We start from the raw sequence: 22,494 nt of genomic DNA, 5'->3' as shown, positions 1-22,494 counted from the left end.
GTTACTTTTCAAGTAATTAATTACTTTTAGTATCTTGTAACTCAGTTACTAACTCAGTTACTTTTCTGAAGAAGTAATTAGTAACTATAATTAATTACTTTTCAAAATGAAACTTGCCCAACTCTGCTAATTAGTTACTACCCACCTCTGACAGTTGCACACACCAACACAAGTCCCTGTCCTAATGAAGGCAACGTCCAATCTTTCTTTTAGTTGATCCGTATGAAGAGACGACACACAGCTAAAATGAAAAGCAGCCCACAGAGAATTCAAAGTGATCGCCACTGTTATTACTTCAGACACATGAACCAGTACAAAGGGAGGCTTTAAGCTGAACTACTCATTACCACTTTTGTTACTGGTTGAAGTTCAGGCTCTGGCTGCTGAGCCGTGGTCTGCATACACTCAGCTCTGGGTTCTCGGCTAGCTTAGTGTTAGCATGCTACCTGTGCTATCTGTGCAGGTGCTAGCAAAGAGCAGAACTTCTGTTAGCAGCATAATGTGATTTTTGCCCTGGATGCAGTTTGAACTCTTGTTCTTTTGTAGAATAAAAATAAAAGTAATATCCATATATCTGTTGGAGGTGTTGTAGTCGCCAAATAACATAACGTTGGCATTCCTCAGTAAAAATTGGCGTTACTCAACTTCTAGTTGTCGTTGGCTAATATCCTAACCCAACTAAATGTAAAGTTTAAGGAAAGCCAATCGTGAATCAAGTTGAATGAATGTAAACATATGCACAGGTTTTTCAGGCATAAAACTTTATTAACGACCACAGTCATATAGTACTGTTTTTAACATGTTTAAAAATGTGGTCAAAGAGACATTTGGACCAGCACAGAGGTGATTTCAAGTATTCTGGCAGGTCTGTTTTCTGGTATTCTGCTATCATTTGTCATGCATAAAATAAAATAGTTCTCCTTTTTTATGTTTGAATGGTCACTTCAAAAGAACTGCCAGTAAATACAGTTAAGGGTGCACTTTATACAGGCTATGGCATCATTCAGATTACATCATCGGTTCAGTTGTGATTGAGTTGGAACAACAGAGCAAAAGACAGACTTTGGAACCTTTTAGCTTCTACCTGTGTACTCCCTCTAACCAGGAGAGTCTGCTTGTGACTTCAAATTAGACGTTTTTGTTGTTGTTATTGTATTTGTTTGTTTTCTTAAGATCATTTTTAGACTTTATTAAGAACTGGTGAAAATCAGGAATCAATAACAACTGACAGTTTTAATTAAACTGACCTAAATCACAAATAAAGCCTTTAAAATGGGAATAGAACCAATAAAGATCATATGGCTCCATAAATATGCAGAATTATGAAGAAAAAAACATTCACAATAAAATGTGAGTGTTATGTGTATTTAAACTATGGACACTTTTAATTTCTCCAGTTTTGTCATATATATATATATATATATATATATATATATATATATATATATATATATATATATATATATATATATATACACACACACACATATATATATATATATATATATATATATATATATATATATATATATATATATATATATTGCAGTGCAGAGATGAGAGGGGAGTCAGGACAGATGCAGATGAACCATAAGGATCCCATATTTCCCAAACACTCCGAGATGAAACTAGCTCAGTCCTAGCTGAATCTAGAAGACTTGTTATTTTGAGTGTCATTGTCCAGGTGTAATCCTCCTTCTTCAAAGCACCCACCGCAGCTCTTGCCTCACTCTGCCTCTTTGTACACAGCCCGTCAAGTGAGTAGGAGCAGTTTGATAAGATGAACCCGGCGCCCACAACAGGCCTTAGTCTACTAGGCTGTAGCGCTTCATCATCCTCATCCCACCCCCCCTTACCCTCAACACTTCTTTTGATCTCGCTGTAGTACTGCAGATTCCCAGAGAAGGAATGGATCATTGGAGGGCCTAAACGTGGGATTGTTAAGAGAAACAGCTGGCTGGACATAGAAACACACACACCCTGACACTGATATCATACACACACTCACTGACTTCCATTTCTCATGCCCCCCCTTAAGTTCACTCACTTAGTCACGCTGCTGAATGTATACGTATCCCTTCATGTTGTCTTTGAAAAGCAGTTATCCTGGGTCGATTTAATTCAGCATTTTAATACATTAGACTTAAAATAGGGGTGGGACAAAATACTGATACTGCAGTAAGTACGGTATAATGAATCACCTCATCTTGCCATACGTTACTTGTACACCAGCAGCAAACACAGATATTTTGGTCGCACTTTATAATAAGTCAATAACCTATATCACAATATGTACTGTCCACACTTTAATGAAAATAGGACTTAATTATCTAAAGTAGTTCCCTAATGGTACTTAATGATGTTGCTACAGTAGAACAAGGGAGTAAACAATTTTAAAGGAAAGGACAAACAACTTGTACTATTTAGGAGGTAAAGATATTTTATAATACAGACTGCTCCCTTAATAATATCAAATAATTACAACATCCCCTAAAATACTTTGAAGTGACTTGTTAAAAAAATATTATCTACTTTCTTTCCACCAAAACAGGCATTTATTAATTAAAAATATTTACAGTGTCATTTGTGTCTCCTTTCCATGAAAACAGCCATTGGGTAACCACCTATTTCTGTTTAATATTTATATTAGTGCGATTAGCATTAGTGTTGCTGTTGGGTTCCCACCCTAGCTAGTAAATTGAATTTGCGATCTTTCACTCGTTGATTGTGATTTTGCTGATTTCACATATATACAAACTTCCCAGTTCATTTAAGTCTGCCACTTTTTACTGCTATATGTTTTTAACCACATACTGCTGTTAATTTATTCTGTAATTATTCACATTTTTAATTCTTATTAAAAATGTATTTTTTTTTTATTTCTCAACTACAAATCCATATGTCCTTTAAGTGAAGTAGGTTATTAAATATTCAAGTCCCAGTGCCCCCAGGTAATATATTTATGTATATATACAACCCTAAAGCTCAACTCTGAACAATCTGAACAATGAGGAAACTCATTAAAGAGGTGAACATATACATACCTTGCCAAACAATGGTTTTATATTCATTGTTCTCTCTTTTCCTTCCAGTGAATCTGGTTCTCCCACTAGATGTCATGTCAGCTCCCTGGGGGAAAGCTACCGGCAGCTCGCTTCTTATGTGGGGAATTATTATTTGGTTATTCAGTTGAGCCTAATTTTCCTGGATAATTTAGTACCTGCTCACAGGACACAATTGCATAGTGAAAGCGATGCTTGTAGGGAACCAATGTAAACACAGAGTGTGATGTCACTCAGCTATTCATTACATTTACTTGCTCAAGATTGGATAAAGATCCCCCAGCAGAGTGAGCCGTGAGATAGTTATGGTCATATTATACAAATCCGAGGGCCACATGTGTTGACACAGGCCTCCAACTGCTCCGACTGTGTGTTGCGAGCGGAGTCAGAGATGAGCAGAGGTCTGTTTTGAATGTTCTTCTAAGATTAACCCGTCTTTCAGTGAAGATGATAGCAGGACTGATCCCTCCTACTGATTGGATTTGAAGCCTGGGAAAGAGATTTAAATTACCTGCTCTCAATCCCCCGCCGCCCCCTTCATCTTACTTGATGGAGTATTTACAGTAACACGATCAGCACTATGAACTTTTGAAGATGGGCATTTGCACCATTTGGAGCAGCCAGTACGCAGACAGGGGTTTTGATGCCTTGCAGTCCTCCCAGAACAACACGTGAGGTTGTCCATTACAGTGTTTGACTATGTCACCATGGGCAACACCAGCAGATAAACTCCAGGCCTTTTTGACCATTGCCAGTGACAAGCCAGCTGTCTAATCTTCTGTCCAATCCGGGGTGCCATTAAAAACCACTTAAGGCTTTATAAGAGACTGCAGAGGTTTTTGCAAAATTTCCTTTGGCACAGATGGGATGAAAAAGTTTTTGGTTTCCCAGAAGAGGTCACAAAAGGTAGCTCCCCTCATGTGCTTTATAGCCTTGGCTGCTATATTAACATATTTGAGACATTTAAAAGATCAAGCATGTTCCCATGCTTTCAGTGACATCTCACAAATTGTTACCAGGCCAAGAAATGTGAGATTTTTCTTTTTCTTTCACAGACAGGACTATCTTAAGCAGAGGTTTGTTAAATAAATGCTGGATTTGTAATGCGTTTGATGTAGTTTTCTGCTGACAGGAAGGTTTCATTAACGTAACATTCAGGTAGGGTTTATTTCAAATGTCCAAGATGGCAACTTTCTGTCTGTCTGTCGAATCCTGTGATCTCTGTGGGTCCTGGCTCTGCCAGCTCCTGCTGCCATGGAGCAAATCAGATCTTCAACTGCACCAGCGCCAATACTGGTCTCTTCCTACAAGCTGAAATTTTTTTTAATGGCCTACAAGATCCTTTCTTATGAAGAAAACCAGTGCAGAGCGCTACCACTGAAATTTGTTGCCTTCTCTGGAGTGTGACATCATGTACAGATAACATAATCGTCCAAACTTGTGTCCTTTGAAAGAACTCCTAATCACAGACGTGATATGTTTACCGCACTGTGCAGACAGGGCTTAAGCTCATTCATTTTAAAGCTGAGGGTGGACATCTCTGTCCATATTGAGGCCAATTAAGAACTAATTTGTGTGGCAGTAGCTGAGATCAGCTTTTCTGGGAATATTTCATGTTGTTGCAGAAACATAGAGTGTGTGTCCAACAGTTTTGCTTTGTGTTTTTCAACAGGAGGATGTTTCCTAGCTACAAGGTCAAAATGACTGGGATGAATCCCAAAACCAAATACATCCTACTTATTGACGTTGTCCCAGCTGACGACCACCGCTACAAATTCTGTGACAACAAGTGGTGAGTTTTAAAGGACACAAGAAGAGGTGTGTGTGTGAGTGTGTATATGCATGTGTGTGTTAAGTAATCACATTACAGTTACTTAGCAAACAACCATGTCGCTTCACGAGCAGCGTTTGATCGGCCTCAGTTCATCTCACTGTGTGTGTGTGTGTGTGTATGTGTGTGTGTGTGTGTGTGTGTGTGCGTGCGTGTATGTGTGTGTGTGCGTGTGTGTATGTGTGTGTGTGTGTGTTTGGGATTAATATCCCTACTTTGTTACTGTCATCATTATACTACTACATTTCCTTTTAAAAACTTACAAATAATGTGGAATACATTCTATTATCTGAGCTTGGCTTTCTTCATTAAACAGAGGAGTACCAGAGTAATAATCTGTATATAAATAATAATAATAATAATGGATTGGATTTATATAGCGCTTTTCAAGGCACCCAAAGCGCTTTACAATACCACTATTCATTCACTCTCACATTCATACACTGGTGGAAGCAAGCTACAGTTGTAGCCACAGCTGCCCTGGGGCAGACTGACAGAAGCGAGGCTGCCATATCGCGCCATCGGCCCCTCTGGCCAACACCAGTAGGCAAGTAGGGTAAAGTGTCTTGCCCAGGGACACAACGACCAGGACAGAGAGCCCAGGGATCGAACCGGCGACCTTCCGGTTACAGATGCGATTCCCAACCCCCTGAGCCACGGTCGCCCCCGTAAATAGTACCCCTCCAGAAGAAGCACTCCTCAGGAGTCTGTCCATTCACAAAAATGCATCCACTACAATTCTTCTAATTCCTTATTTAACCCAGAAAAGAAGAAACGTAAAGAGGAACTGCTGCTGGTTTGTTTCAAATATTCTAAAAGAGCAGAACCTTTAGAGTGACCTAAGCAGGTAACTGTTACTGTGGCTCCTCGCCAGCAGCACCTCCTTACTGCGGGGCAATTACAAAACATTTAAAAAGAAAGAGAAAAACTACCCAAGTTTGACTGTTGCTCCAGCTGATTTTGTATCTGGAGTTGATGACATTATAGTCCTCCATGCGTTAGCACAACAAAATAGCTGCCCTGCCTTCATACTGAGGACAGACAAAATAGTTTTGCCAGGAAAAGCTTAAAAAAAGAATTCAAGCAGACCTTCAAGCAGAGTTGTTTTACAGCCATTTGTTTCTGATCTTGTGGCACGGCATGCAGTTGGTGGGTTCTGGTGTTTCTCAGTAACACCTTGCAGCAGTATAATTAGGAATGAAGTTTTAGCAGGGATCACTGCTTTTCAGTATAAAGGACTTAATGCTGTGAGGGTGGAGAGCCTTGTATGTCCAATGTTAAACTTAAAGAACCTGGCATAGTCCCTGAAAAACAGCCCTGGCTCTTGAAAGCAACTATGCACTTTGTTCCATTTGTAATCTGTTTTTAGGATGGTGGCTGGGAAGGCTGAGCCGGCGATGCCAGGCAGGCTCTATGTGCACCCTGATTCCCCTGCCACTGGAGCTCACTGGATGCGGCAGCTGGTGTCATTTCAGAAGCTGAAGCTAACAAACAACCACCTGGACCCTTTTGGGCATGTGAGTAGCTATGGAGGATGTTAGTTATTTAAATAAGCATTTAGTGATTTTAGAGGCTGTAGCGCTTTGTGATGCTTGCTGTCTAACACTGCGATGTGAATTAAATGTTAATCTCATGTTTGGAATGAGATGCTGTGTCCATCCATCTTTAGAAAACACTTGGTGACTAATATTCACAATAGGTTAAAAATGGATAAAAGAATAAGATAACATTGATGGATGGCTCAATACTTCCAATATAAGTTACAAAAAATAAAAAACAGGCTTGCTAACATAGCAACCCTAGAACCGAATATAAGCTAAGCTAAAAGCTAAGATATACTTATTTATCCCAAAGTTGAGAAACTCCTTCATTACAGCATTTATAAAATAGGTCAAATAAGTAGAAAGGCATATATCTTCATATCTTTAAAAATGATCAAATAAATACAATACATTAAAACACGTATGAATTTGAACAAATTTTTAAGTAATAAAAACAAAATTAATACGAACATAAAATATTTAAAACTCCAGAAAACAACAGGATTTATTAAAGGAAGTGAAACCAGCAGTGCAGTGCAATAAAGTCTGTGACGGTGCAGAGTTGAACTAAACTGTTAACATAAGAGATGATTCTCTCCTAGACAGATGTGTTCGACTGCTGAGCGTTACTGCATGTGGTACGAAAGATCATCATCCTGTAAAAGCAGGTGCTCCATTACCTGTTTGTTCAATGGCCTCGTCTCTGCCACAGCTTCAGATGTGTCAATTTCACAGCCAGTCACAGAGCCAGCTCAGTAATCCAAAGTGTCGGTGCCAACAGGGTGAAACACACTACACGAGAGAAAGATTCATACTTTAAAATGACCACTGTGCTTAAATCACTGACTGTCAGTTACAATTTAGTCAACAGTGCTTTACTGTTAACTAAACATGAAGTTATAATGAAACATGCTAATGATAAAAGATAATAAACAATTGTTTCCAAACAAATTTATGAACTTTATTGTAAAGTTGTAACTGATTATACTAAAAAATTATTAATGAGTACTATTTAATTTAATCACTACAGCCTGTACATACTTATAGTTATAGAATATTCACAACATACTTCATACCGTGTACATTATAACATACCATAATAGACCCATTTCTGTAATATACTCACATATCTATATTATTGCTAATATATATTGTAATATATCTATATCACTAAAGCACTTCTGGATGGATGCAAACTGCATTTCGTTGCCCTGTACCTGTGCATGTGCAATGACAATAAAGTTGAATTCTATTCTATTCTATTCTATTAATTAAATTCAGCTATATTTATATAGTGCTAAATAGGGATGCACCGATACCCGATACCAGTATCAGTATCGGTGCATCCCTAGTGCTAAACCACAACAACAGCTGCCTCAAGAGGCTTTATAATTCAAAGTAAATCCCCAACAGTCAAACAACCCCCGATGGGCAAGCACTTTGGTGAAAGTGGGAAGGAAAAACTCCCTTTTAACAGGAAGAAACCTCCGGCAGAACCAGGCTCAGGGAGGGGCGGGGCCATCTGCCGCGACAAAAGACACACTGTGGAAGTACTCGTGTATAAATATATGGTGAGTGAAAAGAGGTGCGAGAAGGACAAACGCGCAGTGCGCCATGTGAAGCCTCCGGCAGCCTACACCTATTGCAGCATAACTAAGGGAGGATTCAGGGTCACCTGGTCCAGCCCTAACTATATGCTTCAGCAAAAAGGAAAGTTTGAAGCCTAATCTTAAAAGTAGAGATAGTGTCTGTTTCCCGAATCCAAGCTGGAAGCTGGTTCCACAGAAGAGGGGCCTGAAAACTGAAGGCTCTGCCTCTCATTATTCATTCTACCTCTATTTAATGTATCTGTAAACATTATTTGGATAGCTATTATAAACTATAGGTGCAACTATGGCGTGTCAGTTTAAGTGGTCTCAGAATCCCCTCTCTGTATTTTGCTGATGATGTGGTTCTGTTGCTAATATTCCTCCATGTCAAACGGGGTCAACATCCTGTATGGCTCCTGGGTGTTTCAGGATTGTTGATATGGGAGGAAGTCCAGGGTTAGGCCCAGGGCACTCTGGAGAGATAATATCACTGAGCCAATGAGCACCTTGGTGCCCTGCCAGAAGAGCTGTTGGGGAGGTGGATGGGAGAGGGAGGCCTGAGCATCATTGCTTAAATTCCAACAATGGCAACCTGGACCTGGATAAGCAGCTGAAAGCTGGATTTTAACGAACGTGGGCTGATGTCAAGCCCAGATCTCGGTGAGATTTATGCACCAAAACCTGGTTATGTTTAGAAAATGTTTGTGTTTATGCTGAGGTTTCTTCCTGTTAAAAGGGAGTTCTTCCTTCCCACTGTCGCCAAAGTCCTTGCTCATAGGGGCCATATAATTGTTGGGGTTTTCTCTGTATGTATTATTGTAGGGTCTGCCTTACAGTATAAAGCACCTTGAGGCGACTGTTGTTGTGATTTGGCGCTGTGTAAATAAAGCTGAATTGAACTGAATATCGGACTGATAGATATGTGAGCAGCAATATCATCGTGCTGTTTTTCACAGGCTGATTCATGATGGAAAGATGGAATGAAGAGATGAAGTGTGTAAGAGAGAGAACTGCAGAGGGAGGTGAAGAGTGTGACTGTGGCAGCACTCCCCAGGGGGATCCTGGGATAGCTTGTCTGAAGCCATCCCATCAATGGGCGGGCTCATTAGGTTCATAACCTCTCAGATCAGTGGCGGGGCCTGCTGTCAGATTGAGTTGAGTGCCTTGCTAGTGATAAGGGCGAGTAATGAGGACAGCAAGTTAGAGGCCAGGCAGGGCCCAAATGACGCGCAGACCAGGAGGTGTGCAGTGAAACAGTGCCTCTTGAAGTAGAGCGACAGAACTCCTGATTATGCTCTTTGTATAATGTGAAAATAATACTTTTGACCATAGCTCTCACTGTTCATAGGCTGTTTAGTGTGGCATCAATAAGTTTAGTAGTAGTAAATGAATTGTGATAGAAAAATTCTCACATTGGAAATTCATGAGATAATATAATAATGTAATTAGAGTCTATTTAGTGGTCAAAAACAGCATCTAAATGTTTGATATTCTCAATATTTTATGTTGTGTTTTATCCAGGGCTGGAACCAGAGTTTAGAAATAAGGTATCACACTGAAGATGTAGCACCTGTGCTCCAGTGACCTGTGGAAAAGGCTAAAGAGGTCCTAGAATGTTTTTAAAACAGGGATGGGCTTGATTTTGTACATCTTCCACCTTTTGCAGGAGCATGTGTGCACAGAGAAGCATTTAAGGTAAAACGGAAATATTCCTTAACTTAAAATAAAAATAGCACAAAGGAAAAAGCTGCTAACTCAGTGGCTCTGGCCCCACTTTGCTTCTGATTCAGTCAAAGTGCTTTAACCAGTTATAATTCATCACGAGTCAGGTGTCAACACAGGTCACAGCTTCTCTTTTTGTAATTCATGCCTAAAAAACTAAATACTTGGTGACATCACAGTCAGTTACAGACGTTAATTCAACTGCTATTCGCTTTTGGCAATGCAACCTGTTCTACATCACCAGAAGAAACTATCTGCTCGTTCTTGCCAGCAAACAGACGCTAGCTACTCAGGATTAGCTGCTGTTAGCCAAAAGATGCTTTTAAGAAATGAATAAGTTGCTCTTCAGTGTATCCATCAGAGTATGAACGTGTGTAAATGTTGGATAGAAAACACTCATGAAGAAAAATATGTATATGTGTAGGAAAGTATTATAAAAGGACAAGTCCGTTTATCATTGTGTTATGTGTACAGACATTAATCTGTCACTTATGCACCTTTAAAACCTCAACAACAACAAAACTGTGGTGCATCTATAACTAGCCCAAGTGCTTTTCAACAGTTCATTTAAAAATATATAGATGTGTTAACAATAATAGTAAATGATATATTTAAGGGTTAACTCTGAGTTTCGTAGGAATCCAGATCTCACCAAACACCATCCGACCCATTGTTGTAATAATGGAAAGAAACATTTTAAAATGATTTCACTGGCTGTAATATGGCCAATGAAATCATTTACTTTACTACAGAAAATAACTCACTGCCTTTTCAGGACTCATCTCAATCAAAGTCAGTAATCCCCATTTTTAATCAGCTGAGATGAAAGCAATTTCTTTAACTCTTCACTGATCTAAGAGGGCTTCCCTGATCGGTGCTTTCAGTCACCCAAGAGTCTCCAGTATCACCCCCAAACAGCAGCCAGACAGCAGAGCAGACAAAGGTCAACAGAGAGCCTCCATTGAACCAGCCAATAGCTTTATCTCTGTCTCCACCCTGCCTCAGCAACAGAAGCAAGTGAGCGAGGGGCTGGTCACTGTTGAACCTGTGCCTAGCTCCCCATGCCCTCTTCAACCTTGATTCTCTTTGGGAGTTCCCTGGAGGTGAAGACTCCTCAGGAGAGTGTCTGGCAAAAGAAGGAGGGAGTCGAGGTGCATAGCTTGACGATTATCAGCCCTGACAGAGCTGGACTAGCGCTGACCCTGCCCTACTGTTGCTAACGCTTCACTGGGCACAGCACTGGGAGAAGAGTGATGCTATTGAGCTGACCTGCAGATACCTAACAATGTAAACACTACACACATGCCACCTGCTATATACTGGCACATAGCAACACTCACCTGTGATGGAAATGAAACATCAAGATCTCACTCAACGCGTTAATCATGTTACAACTAAAGGGTTCAGTTTAAGATGAGATTCAGAGGGAAATGTTTGGTACTTTAACGAGCATAGTGTGCACATGGGAGACGTTGGCCTGCAGGGCATTCAGCCAGAAAGGTTGTTAACATTTTAAAAAGGTCTGTTTTAAAACTGCTACACACTGACATCACACAGTCTGGAATTCATTGTTTCATATTTACAGGAAGACATAAGTGAGAGTTGCATTGATTTGCACAAAAACATAATAAATGTCCAAAATGAAAAAAATTACCATTTTAAGAAAGAAATAAGGTCATTTTAATGCAAGTAACAGGGCAATATTTACAACTGTGTAGCATAACCTCTGAACAAGAGTCCAAAAAATCATCTGGGAAAAGAGGAGAGAGGATTGTGACTGCTCAACAGTCTCTGATTTCCTCTGTGATATTTTTCATTTTGGGTTGATCCAATTGTTTTCATCTATTTCTGTTGTAATAGATGGAGTATGCAGTTTAGAATTGTCTTGCTGAAATATGCAAAGCCTCTTCTGAAAAGGACAGTGTCTGAATGGAACTATATCTTACGCTAAAAACAGAAATTGTTACAAAATTGTTCCACAATTTGACGTTTTTTGGAGATGGCGACGAACTGCTTCCCATTTTTATAGCCAGTCGTGTCACAGGTAAACTGTTTATTTGCAAAATGTCCCTACAGCACTTACTTTTCCAGCCGTCTAATTCAAAATGATTTCATATTTTTTAGTGAACACAGCACCCCCCCACACACACACAGACACACAGTGTCAGTGGCACGGAGACCATCTGCAGCAAAAACAGTAATTATGATTATTTGGTGTCAGTGTTCATGCTGTGAGATAAGTTCTACCTGTTGTTAAAACTAGATTAACTTGATTAGAAAGGCGCTGCATACATTCCAGTTCATTTACCATAACACTAAGATTATTGGTAATCTTCCAGTGCAGTGATAAAGTATTTTCCCCTGCTCGATTTCTTACTTTTTTGCATATTTGTCACATTTAAATGTTTCAAATCATCAAACGTTTTTTAATAGGGGGAGCTGAGCAAATACAAAATGCAGTTGTGATGATTTAATGTATAAAGGGAAACGAGTTAGTCAAACCTTCCTGGCCCATTTTGAAAAACCTAATAACTGGTTGTGCCACCCTTGGCAGCAAGAACTGCAATGAGTCTTTCAGATGAATGTGTGGTTCTGCTTTGCAGAATTGTTTTAATTCAACTACACTTGTAGCGTTTCAAGCATGAACAGTGTGTTTAAGATTATACCAAAGTATCTCAAATGGATTTAAGTCCACAGAATATTTTCGGGGATCATCAAGATGTTTTTTGGCAGATGTGAGATGAGCTTTGATGTTCTTTTTGGTCAGCAGTGGTTTTCTCCTTTGAACTCTACCATGGACACCCTTTCTGTCCAGTCTCTTTCTTACTGTTGAATCATAAACTCTGACCATAACTGAGGCAAGTGAGGCTTGCAGTTCTTTAGATGTGCCCATGGCAGGCCAGCCACTCATGGGAAGGTTCACCAGCACTTCCAGTTTTCTCCATGTGTGGAGAAATGATTCTCACTGTGATTTGCTGGAATCCCAAAGCCTTGGAAATGACTCTGTGACTCTGTTCAGGCTGACAGATGTCAGTGACCTTGTCTTCTCAGCTGTTCCCTTAGATTGAGGCACAAGCCTCCTTCGCTTTGTCAGACTCGTCTATCTACTGGTTTAACAGGTCTGGCAGTAATCGAGCCTGATTGTGGCCAGTGAAACTAAACTTCACTGAACTTAAAAAATGTGGTTAATCATAAATGATATCTATTATCAATTTTATTATTTTCCATTGCTCAAAAACAAGTCACATAATAACTTTTTCTGAGCTCCAAAATCAGTTGACATGTGCTGCTGCTCTGGATTACCTCAGATTTTCAACCTCTGACACTATGAAGCTAATATAAAAGGAAGAATTCAGAATCTAATCATCAACCATGAATACCACAACCTGCTCTGTATCACTTCAACATACTGCATTACTGCAGATTTTCCCCACAGTACTGCAAACCCACCGTTTTAGCCTCCACTAAACTTTAACTAAACCCCGGGTACAGTGTTATGTTTTCTTATTTTCAGCAACACAAATCAGTGTGTTTGTTTTTCATTTTGTTTCACCAAAACATAATTAAGCAAAACATCTGATTTATAAACTCTAAAATTAATAAGGAAATTATATTTAAGATTTAAACGTTACTCTCTAAGCTTCCTCCTGTCCTCTCTTTGGTATTTCTTTCTCCATCTCTTATTATGACAGTAACATTTTTTATCTTTCTGGGAAATATAGCAACCACACATTAGCTAACAGCCATATTTGTGACAAACTGCAGAGGAACGCTTTGTATATTTGCTGATAATTATTTGAAATTACTGCCCTCTTTTATAAGTTTCTGCTTTTAAAATGAAATAACTTCTGCTTCTTTCTCTTATGCAGCGCTAGCAAGATGATGAAATACAGCAAACACCACTTTATTTTACGCACACAGGGATAAGGACAAGTTGATGTGTTGAGGGTGGGCAGTGGAAGCTGTCATGCTGTCACTGGAAATTATTAATTGTTCAAGAGTAATATGCATTAATTTGCATTTATCACCTTTAATTGCTCATTAACTGAAGATTCTACATGGCCGATTTTAAAGCCTGGTTATCACAGACTAAAAACATTTTATGTTGATTCATTCTTTAAGTTCAGCCTTTCCAAACAAGCTGAGTTGATCTACATGGATTCATCCTTTAGCCCTCCAAAAGCACTGTGCACAGGGATATTGCATCGTTTTGTCTTGTGAGTTGCAGAGTGGGATCTCCATGAATCCAGTTTGTTGTCCATACTCCACAAATGCTCGACTGGATCATCTAGGAAGTTTGAAAGCTGGGTCACTGGCTTAGTTGTGTTGAACTGTTTTGAGACGTTTCTGTGGTATGATGTGGAGTCTGTGGTTTTAATGCTGTACTGTAGCTGATTGATGTGTGTGTCCTCTAGTCACCATTCACATCAGGTATGCTCAGTAATTTTGAAAATAAATGCCTTCTTTTTCTTGCTAGATCATCTTGAACTCCATGCACAAGTACCAGCCCAGGCTACACATAGTCAAAGCTGATGAGAACAATGCCTTTGGATCAAAGAACACTGCTTACTGCACCCATGTCTTTCACGAGACAGCCTTCATCTCCGTAACCTCTTATCAAAACCACAAGGTATGTCTCGGATGTATGCTATAATAATTAGCATTTGGTTTAGAATAGTCTTAAGTGCTCAAAGGGTATTAAGTGTTTTATCTAAATGTGAAGAAAAGCACCATAACCCTGACCACATAAAGCAAAAATCAAACAAAAAACAACCATAACCACGCAACTTCATGTTTTTAGTTTCTATGTCTATCTCAGTGGGACTTCCTGGTTAAATAAAGGTAATACCAATAATAAATAATTAAAGCTGTATTCATGCTTCCTCCTATTTTTGATCACTCCCCAAATCTTGTTCAGGCAACTTCCAGTTTCTCTGTGGAGATTCAATTCAATTCAATTTTATTTATATAGCGCCAAATCACAACAAAAGTCGCCTCAAGGCGCTTCATAGATACAGAGAAAAACCCAACAATCATATGACCCCCTATGAGCAAGCACTTTGGCGACAGTGGGAAGGAAAAACTCCCTTTTAACAGGAAGAAACCTCCGGCAGAACCAGGCTCAGGGAGGGGCGGGGCCATCTGCTGCGACCGGTTGGGGTGAGAGAAGGAAGACAGGATAAAAGACATGCTGTGGAAGAGAGACAGAGGTTAATAACAGATATGATTCAAGTTACGACTTTTACTTCCTCTAGATAGTCAAGTTTGATCGTCTTCTCGGCGCTCCGCCAGGGCCGTGACCGACCCCGGCGGGGCCGATCCGAGGACCTCACTAAACCATCCAATCGGTAGTAGCGACGGGCGGTGTGTACAAAGGGCAGGGACTAAAGAGATAAAATTGGTTAACACACCAAACGACTTCTGTGACAAACTGAGCTGACTTTCATGTCGAAGGTCTTCACTGCTGTTCTCTTTCTAAAACCATAAGAGCAAACATCAAGAGTCTCAATGCAGTACATCAGCAGGACCACCAGCCTTAACTGTAGCACATGTTCACTGTACATTGGTGCAAGTGGTCAGAACAGGATTCCCGGGAAGTGATTTTCAAGAGGAAGGAAGTATGGAAGTACTGCAGAAGCACTAGGAATAACCTTGACAGGAATAGTGACTGAATTTTCCATTTATCAGCTGTATTTAGATAACACCAAATCACCACAGACATTGCCTCAAGGCACTTTATGTTGGAAGGCAAAGAACAACAACACTACAGAGATAACCCCGACAATTATCAACCTCCTTTAAGCACTTTGGTCATTTTTGGTCATTTTTAGTTCAGACATGTAAACAATATACATTTAGAAAGGAAATAGGAGAGAAATAAAATACTATAAGAAAAAATCAATACATTTCAATGTAGCTGCCGTTCTGTACACACTTATTTAATCCCACCCCTTTGCCACAAATTATCAGTTAATATTTAGTCAGCTTCCTTACTGATATAATTTGTAATAAAAATAGTGAACAAATTTCTTGTATACTATATACTATAATATCACATCATGATTTTTTTTTTAAATAGAGACACTTAATTTAAATATTTTCCTTTTCTTTATAGTTTGAGAAGATCATATTTTTAAAACTCTTTTGGTGACAGTGAGTCGTCTGTAAAATCAGACTGGGGGGGGGGGGGGACTCCCAACGGCCTGGACCTATCTGTGGGGACACACCCACCTGGAGGGCAAAACAGCACTGCCATCCAGCTTTCCCCTGAACTTCTTTGAGTTTAATTTAGCCAAAATGCCAGATAGTTGCTGTGCTAAGCAATGTTTGTTTACAGCTACAGTACCAGAGGGGTGTAGAGTATGGAGCAAGGTGTGAACACACCTACCTGCCTCCTATTCTACATTCTAAATGCACCAGCAACCACGAGTAAATCAGCAGTCTGAGAGTGCTCTGACTATTATAGTTATAAGATACTATGAGGTTTTTAGATAAGATGAGACCTGATCATTCAAGACCTTATACGTGATGAGAAGAATTTAGCCAGTGAAGAGAAGCCAATATGGGAGAAATATGTTATCTCTGTCTAGTCCCTGTCACCTGGGACAAAAAATCAGCCCGGGCATTTTGACTAGTGACCGGCCCACCAGGTATTATAGGAAAAGCCATAAAGCCTTTATAATAAACTTAAACCTACACCATCCTCCCTATTCTGGTATTCTAAACAGTACTTAGCAAAAATAAAAAACAACCTAATTTATAATTACATATACCTCACTAATACTCCCAGCAAAAAAAGAAAAGAAAGAAAAGTAGGGAACCACTCCCCCACCCTCTGCCTCAAGATGCTTAATTGACAAAACCGATTTTAATTATAAAGAACAACAAAATAAACTACCACAGCTATGCAGATGACACACAAATATATATCACAATGTCACCAGGAGACCGAGGCCCTGTACAGGCTCTTGGTAAATGCATTGAGGAAATCAATGACTGGTTGTGCCACAATTTTCTCCAACTAAACAAAAACAAAACTGAGGTAATAGTCTTTGGCGCCAAAGAAAAACGATTACAGGTCACCAGAGAACTTCAATCCATACATCTAAAAACCACAAACCAGGCGAGAAATTTGGGTGTAGTGATGGATGCAGACCTAAACTTAGAAAAACACATTAAGACAATAACAAAGTCAGCTTACTATCACCTCAAGAATATTTCAAGGATAAAAGATCTGATGTCTCAACAGGACCTGGAAAAACTAGTCCATGCATTCATCTTTAGTAGGCTTGATTACTGTAACAGCATCTTTACAGGTCTACCTAAAAAATCAGTCAGACAACTACAGCTCATTCAGAACTCTGCTGCTCGAGTCCTCACTAAGACCAAAAAAGTGGACCACATCAGTCCAGCTCTGAGGTCCTTACACTGGCTGCCTGTCCGTCAGAGGATAGACTTTAAAGTTCTGATGCTGGTCTATAAAGCTCAGAATGGTTTAGGACCAAAATACATCAGTGACCTCCTGACCCAGTATGAACCATCCAGATCCCTCAGGTCATCTGGATCCGGTCTTTTATCAGTTCCCAGAGTCAGAACCAGACACGGAGAAGCTGCATTCAGCTTTTATGCTCCTTATATCTGGAACAAACTCCCAGAAAGCCTCAGATCAGCTGAAACACTCAGTTTATTTAAATCCAGGTTGAAGACACCTGTTCTCAGCTGCATTTGAATAAAACACCAAATCCACACTTTTAAGCTTAAATTTCAAAACTTACATTTTAACTACTGATTTTATCTACTGTTCTGATTTTATCTGTTTTGATTTTATATACTGTTTTGTTTGTTTGTTTGTTTGTTTGTTTGTTTGTTAAGTGGGTTTAGAGCTCTGGGTAGCTCCCCAGCTGGGTCTAGACTGGGTCTAGAGAGTATTTTAAATTCAGGGAATTTAAAATAGAAAGTAGCTCGTCCACAGAAGGACTGGTAGCTCCCCTTACGATAAGGGTTCAGATCGCGCGAACAGGTGTGAAATGTGTGTGTTTAGTTAGTTTGTTTGCTTGTTTTAATCAATTTTAAATCATGCTTTTTATTTGCTTTTGTTTCTAATGTCTCTGTAAAGCACTTTGAATCACCTTGTTGTTGAATTGTGCTATACAAATAAATTTGCCTTGCCTTGCCTTAATGCACGTATCAAACAAATGCACAGAAATCTATTATTTTTCTACAGTAATTAAATAGATTCAACATCTTTCTTCAACAGAATTGCAAACTGCACAGATGGTACCTTCCCAAAGGGAAGAATACTATAACTTACTAGGGTATATTAGACTTAATATTTACTGAACACAATAATTGATTTCTATACATTTTACATCAGATGAAAACTTTGGTTGTAAGATTCATATGATTATTTAATAAAAGCGAGATATTTTAAATGAGAATAAGAAAGAAAAGTATTTCTTTGTGCCCCCCTCTCCCTGTTAATGCCCTACATGGCCCCCTGGCAACACTTTGCTAGACCCGCCCCTGCACAGTTACCAGCTGTCAGCTACTTAGAAAAGGATCCTGGTGTTATTTGTCTCTCAGAAACAGTTCATAACTTCAACTCATTCATGTCACCTAAAAGGTAAACCTGTTTCTCCATCACAGCTCTGATGATTCAGTAAGGACATCTCCTGGTTTCATCTTCATGTTTCCCTCTCACCAGATATACAAACCGACATCATGACCAGCAGCTTTACAGCTGTGGCTCCAGCAAACATCAGCTGTTGCTAGAAATTAATATTAAATAAATTCTAACAACAGCTGATCAAGCTTAAACGTGCTGCTGTTGTTTAGCGTGACCTGTGCTGGTTTCCTCTTTCCGGCGCAGAGAAAAAAGCCGATCAGCCGATCAACTTTCTAGCTGAAGTAGTACGGGACAAATCGCGTTCCTTTGTTTTCCTTTGACCTCCTCAGCTGTAATTGTCCAGCCCAGAGTCGATCATGACCAACTGGCCAATCCACCACCATTCATTTATACTGTTAAAAAAAGAAAAGAAATAAAACCCCATCGGCCCATAAAAATGAAAAATCACGAGCGGCCCACCGGGCAAATGCCCGATGGCCAGTCCAGCCCTGCCTGTCACTACTCTCGCTTCAGCATTTTGCTTTCCAGGGAGTTTTTAAGACAAATTGATTAGAATTATTAATCATTTTATCAATTAATTAATTCTAATTAAAGTATGAAGACATAATGTGAAGTCTTTTTGCTTTTAAAGGGTAGAGTCAGACCGTTTTGGTCAGAGCTCACAGTTATAGACTGATGAAATGGAAATGTAACTATAAAAGCTCTTGCCCAGTATCAGCAGGGACTTTTTCAGAATAACAGCTTTATTAAGGTCTCATTTTCCTAGATCACTCAGCTGAAAATAGAAAACAATCCATTTGCTAAAGGATTCCGAGGCAGTGAAGAAGGAGATCTGCGTGTCTCAAGACTTCAAGGGTATGTTTACAGAAAAAGGAACCAGGAAAGTAAAGCTGATCTCATAAATCCATTTAGGACACTATAACTGTCAGTGAGGGTATGTATACACAGCAAACTAAATATACTTCTACTCTATCACTTCTACTCACCTACAGGAAAGAGTATCCCGTGATTTCAAAGAACATGGTTCGCCAAAGGCTCATTTCAACGCACAGTCACCTAGCGGGGAAACTTGGAGCAGGAGTTCTCGCGGGGCATCCTCAAGTACTGTCCTCTTACCAGTATGATACTGGGGTTCCTTTGTCTAACCCAGACTCCCAAGATCCCATTTCTACTCACTTCCCACAAAGCAGAGATCCCAATCTTCTTTATCACTGCTTCAAACACAGAGGTATGTTCTGCTGATAAGTGTGCAACATCACAGACGCCATTGGCTGCAATTGCCATTAACTGCAGTTTTCTTTGTAACAACGTTGCAGATAACGGGCGACACTTGGAGCTCGGATGTAAACGGTCATACCTGGAGACATCAACTGCAGTCTCAGATGAGCATTACTTTCGGTCGCCTCCTTCTTACGAATCACCCTTACTCTCTCATCCATATCGCACTGAGGCAATCACTTCTAGAGAGGCGTGTATGTATGGCGGTATGGAAACAGAGTCTGGATCCGGGGCGGCAGACGCAGATGACCTAACCAACTCTCCTTCAATTAATTGTAATATGTGGGCTACAGTGCAGCCGTACCCTCGCTACGGCATGGAAGGCGTACCCTACCAGCCTTTTACTGCTCACTTCACCAACTCAGCCACGGTCGCGCCTGTGGTGCCACACCCGGCATCATCGGTGGTGTCACGACCACAAGCTGACTTGGGCGTCTACAACTCGGCCGCAGTCCAGCGAGGTCTGCCTGTGATACCACCTTCAACCTCTTCTTCATCAAGCTCTCCATCTTTCCCGGGATCCAGAGATAGTTCAGGTCATCCACCTCTGTACCACAGGAAACCAGGATCGCCACTCCTACCTCACCGAGATTTCTCCAGCTATTCAGCACAGGGTACAATATCCATCCGGGAGCAGGCTTATCAGTACCAAGTTGGGCTGAGTAGCACAGGGAGTAACTGGACTGACAGCTAATGTCAGTCACTGGAGACATCAGTTTTCTCATATGAAGGTTTCCAGAATCCCACTGTGGGGTGTCAGTGCCAAGCAATGCTAATGAACTACAGTCATGTTGCTTTACACCCACGTGTTCATACTGAATCAATATTCCATCCAATGCTGTAGGTGGCAAACAGTGACAGACCTGCTCTTTACTTAGTCAGATGTGCTATAAGCCAGTGATCAGGTGGAGTGGGGCGGTTCGGTCACACTCAAATGCAAATCATTGGTTTCAATGACACTTGAGGTATGTCAGAGGCATCGCTACGGGTACAAAAAGTGTTACGGTTGTCAGTGTCTTGTCCTATCAAGGTAGCATTAGCAGAAAAACACTTAGCAGGAGGACAAAGAAAATTAAATAAACAGAAGTTAACAGCTGCCCTGTTTAGTCTGAGAGACACGAGTGCTTTTCAGTCCCAAAATAAAGAACGGTCGCTGGTAATTGCTTTTTTAAAATTAATGTCAATAAAATGCATAAAAAGACCCCAGAAACAATCTGGTCATGTCCCAAATCTGTCTTTTTAATGACTTCTGTGGTATGTCTTTGTGTATACCACGAGCCAATCAAATGCTAGATAGACAGAAGTACATACTGTAGCACAACTTCAAGTGTGTGACCTCGATCGAGTCAAAGCTGTGCTGTCATCTCGAGTACACCTCTGGCTTTTTGCTTCATCGTGGAGATTTCAGTGTGTTGAACACTTGAACTACACCAACATGCACTTTGTTCTCATTTTGACAAACAGTCCATTCCATGTTGGGTGACGATGAGTCGATCGGTATTTCTTATAGCAGCAGATTGGTGTACATGGGATTGGCTCACCAAAAGAAATGACAATGGGCAATTTTATTCTTTAGTTTTGAGTTTTAATTATGCACATGTGCCAAAAATAGAGTTGTTACACTTTTATCTGCAGAGCAAGAATGCATTAAACCCAGTGTAAAATAAGACTGATCAAAATATAAGGAAGATAAATCCAAGTTCACGTCATAAACTCATGTGCACTGGCATTAGAAAGCTAGCAAGACAATCTTTCCCCATGTTGTTGTACATACATAAATGAAGTGAAAGCTGTACCACAATCCACCATGATGGCAATTGTTAATATGTACGTTTCTACAGCTTGTTTGTCGTGTGATACTGGCACTTAAGAAAAAATGTTGCGAGTATAAGATTCAGCCACGGCACTGTGGTGGGTCGTCAACGTTTGGCTCCAAAGTGAAGACTCGAAATCACACTGAACAGCAAAGAGTGCTCAGGAGGAACCAGATGGGAGCTTAAAGAGCTGTTGTTAAGCCAGCACGAGTACTAGAAAAGACAGCGCCTCGCCAGTCCGACTCCCAGATTACTTACTAGGAAAAAAATCCCTGCACAACATAAAACAGCCTGAGCGGACAAGGAACAGGACGTCCTCAGTAGAACTGCATTCAGTAAAAATCGGAACTTGTATTGCCAACGAAAGCTTCTTTGTACGAAATGATATAGGTTTGTACATTGTCCTTTTATTTCATGTAAATTCAATATAACATTTTTGAATATTTGGACATTTTTGCACATGTGATAAATAAACATTTTCATGAATCTAACTGTCTGACATAATTACTTAAAGACACTAAATGACATTTCATTACAATTTCCTTATTATTATGAGGAAAAATGTTCAGAATTTATATTTAAAGCTATTAAAAGCTGATGATAAATAATGCCAAGTCCCATAAATAGCATTCCAGATGATTTCGCTGCCTAACGACAGTTTATGGTCTATGACGATGAGTCAATCAAAATTTCACTGAGCAAATATTTGACATTTGAAAAATGTTGGCGTTGGGCATAATTCATTGTGTTGGTTGTGGTTTGACTGATGCAGAGTGTCCAAGTTTTACTGTTATTGGCCTTTTTCACTCCTCACATGCAAACATGCAGAGCTCAAAGAAAAATAGCAAAGATTTGAAAACTTTTAAATACTCATTCTGCTCAACATCATTGAGATTTTTAAAGAGACATTAAATCAAAGTAGTTTGATAATCTTGGTTGCAGTTTAGAGATTTTGATGTTGCAAAAAACCCTTTCACAATATGCACTATACTCTATGGCTGTGGTATAACATGTCAAGCTTGGTGTTTAAG

At 39.9% G+C, this 22,494-nt stretch overlaps 1 protein-coding gene across 1 annotated transcript in view; it reads left to right on the top strand.

Moving 5' to 3' along the window:
- The window catches only part of tbx4 (T-box transcription factor 4), a 30,510-nt gene extending 8,556 nt beyond the window's left edge, over window positions 1-21,954 (top strand). Inside the window, exons 4-9 of the mRNA XM_085479041.1 lie at window positions 4,735-4,854; window positions 6,263-6,410; window positions 14,223-14,375; window positions 19,138-19,226; window positions 19,364-19,599; window positions 19,688-21,954. Coding sequence (XP_085335167.1) covers window positions 4,735-4,854; window positions 6,263-6,410; window positions 14,223-14,375; window positions 19,138-19,226; window positions 19,364-19,599; window positions 19,688-20,343 — 1,402 coding nt within the window. The 3' untranslated portion in view covers window positions 20,344-21,954. The remainder of the gene's footprint in view (window positions 1-4,734; window positions 4,855-6,262; window positions 6,411-14,222; window positions 14,376-19,137; window positions 19,227-19,363; window positions 19,600-19,687) is intronic.
- Window positions 21,955-22,494: the final 540 nt, after the last annotated feature.

This window comes from Copadichromis virginalis, linkage group LG14 (genome assembly GCF_057382275.1).
Source record: "Copadichromis virginalis isolate Kocher_CV1m ecotype Utaka linkage group LG14, C_Virginalis_male_GT1.1, whole genome shotgun sequence".
Classification (NCBI taxonomy): Eukaryota; Metazoa; Chordata; class Actinopteri; order Cichliformes; family Cichlidae; genus Copadichromis; species Copadichromis virginalis.
The sequence above is the reverse complement of the archived record's forward strand: the minus strand, read 5'-3'. Positions and strand labels throughout refer to the sequence as shown.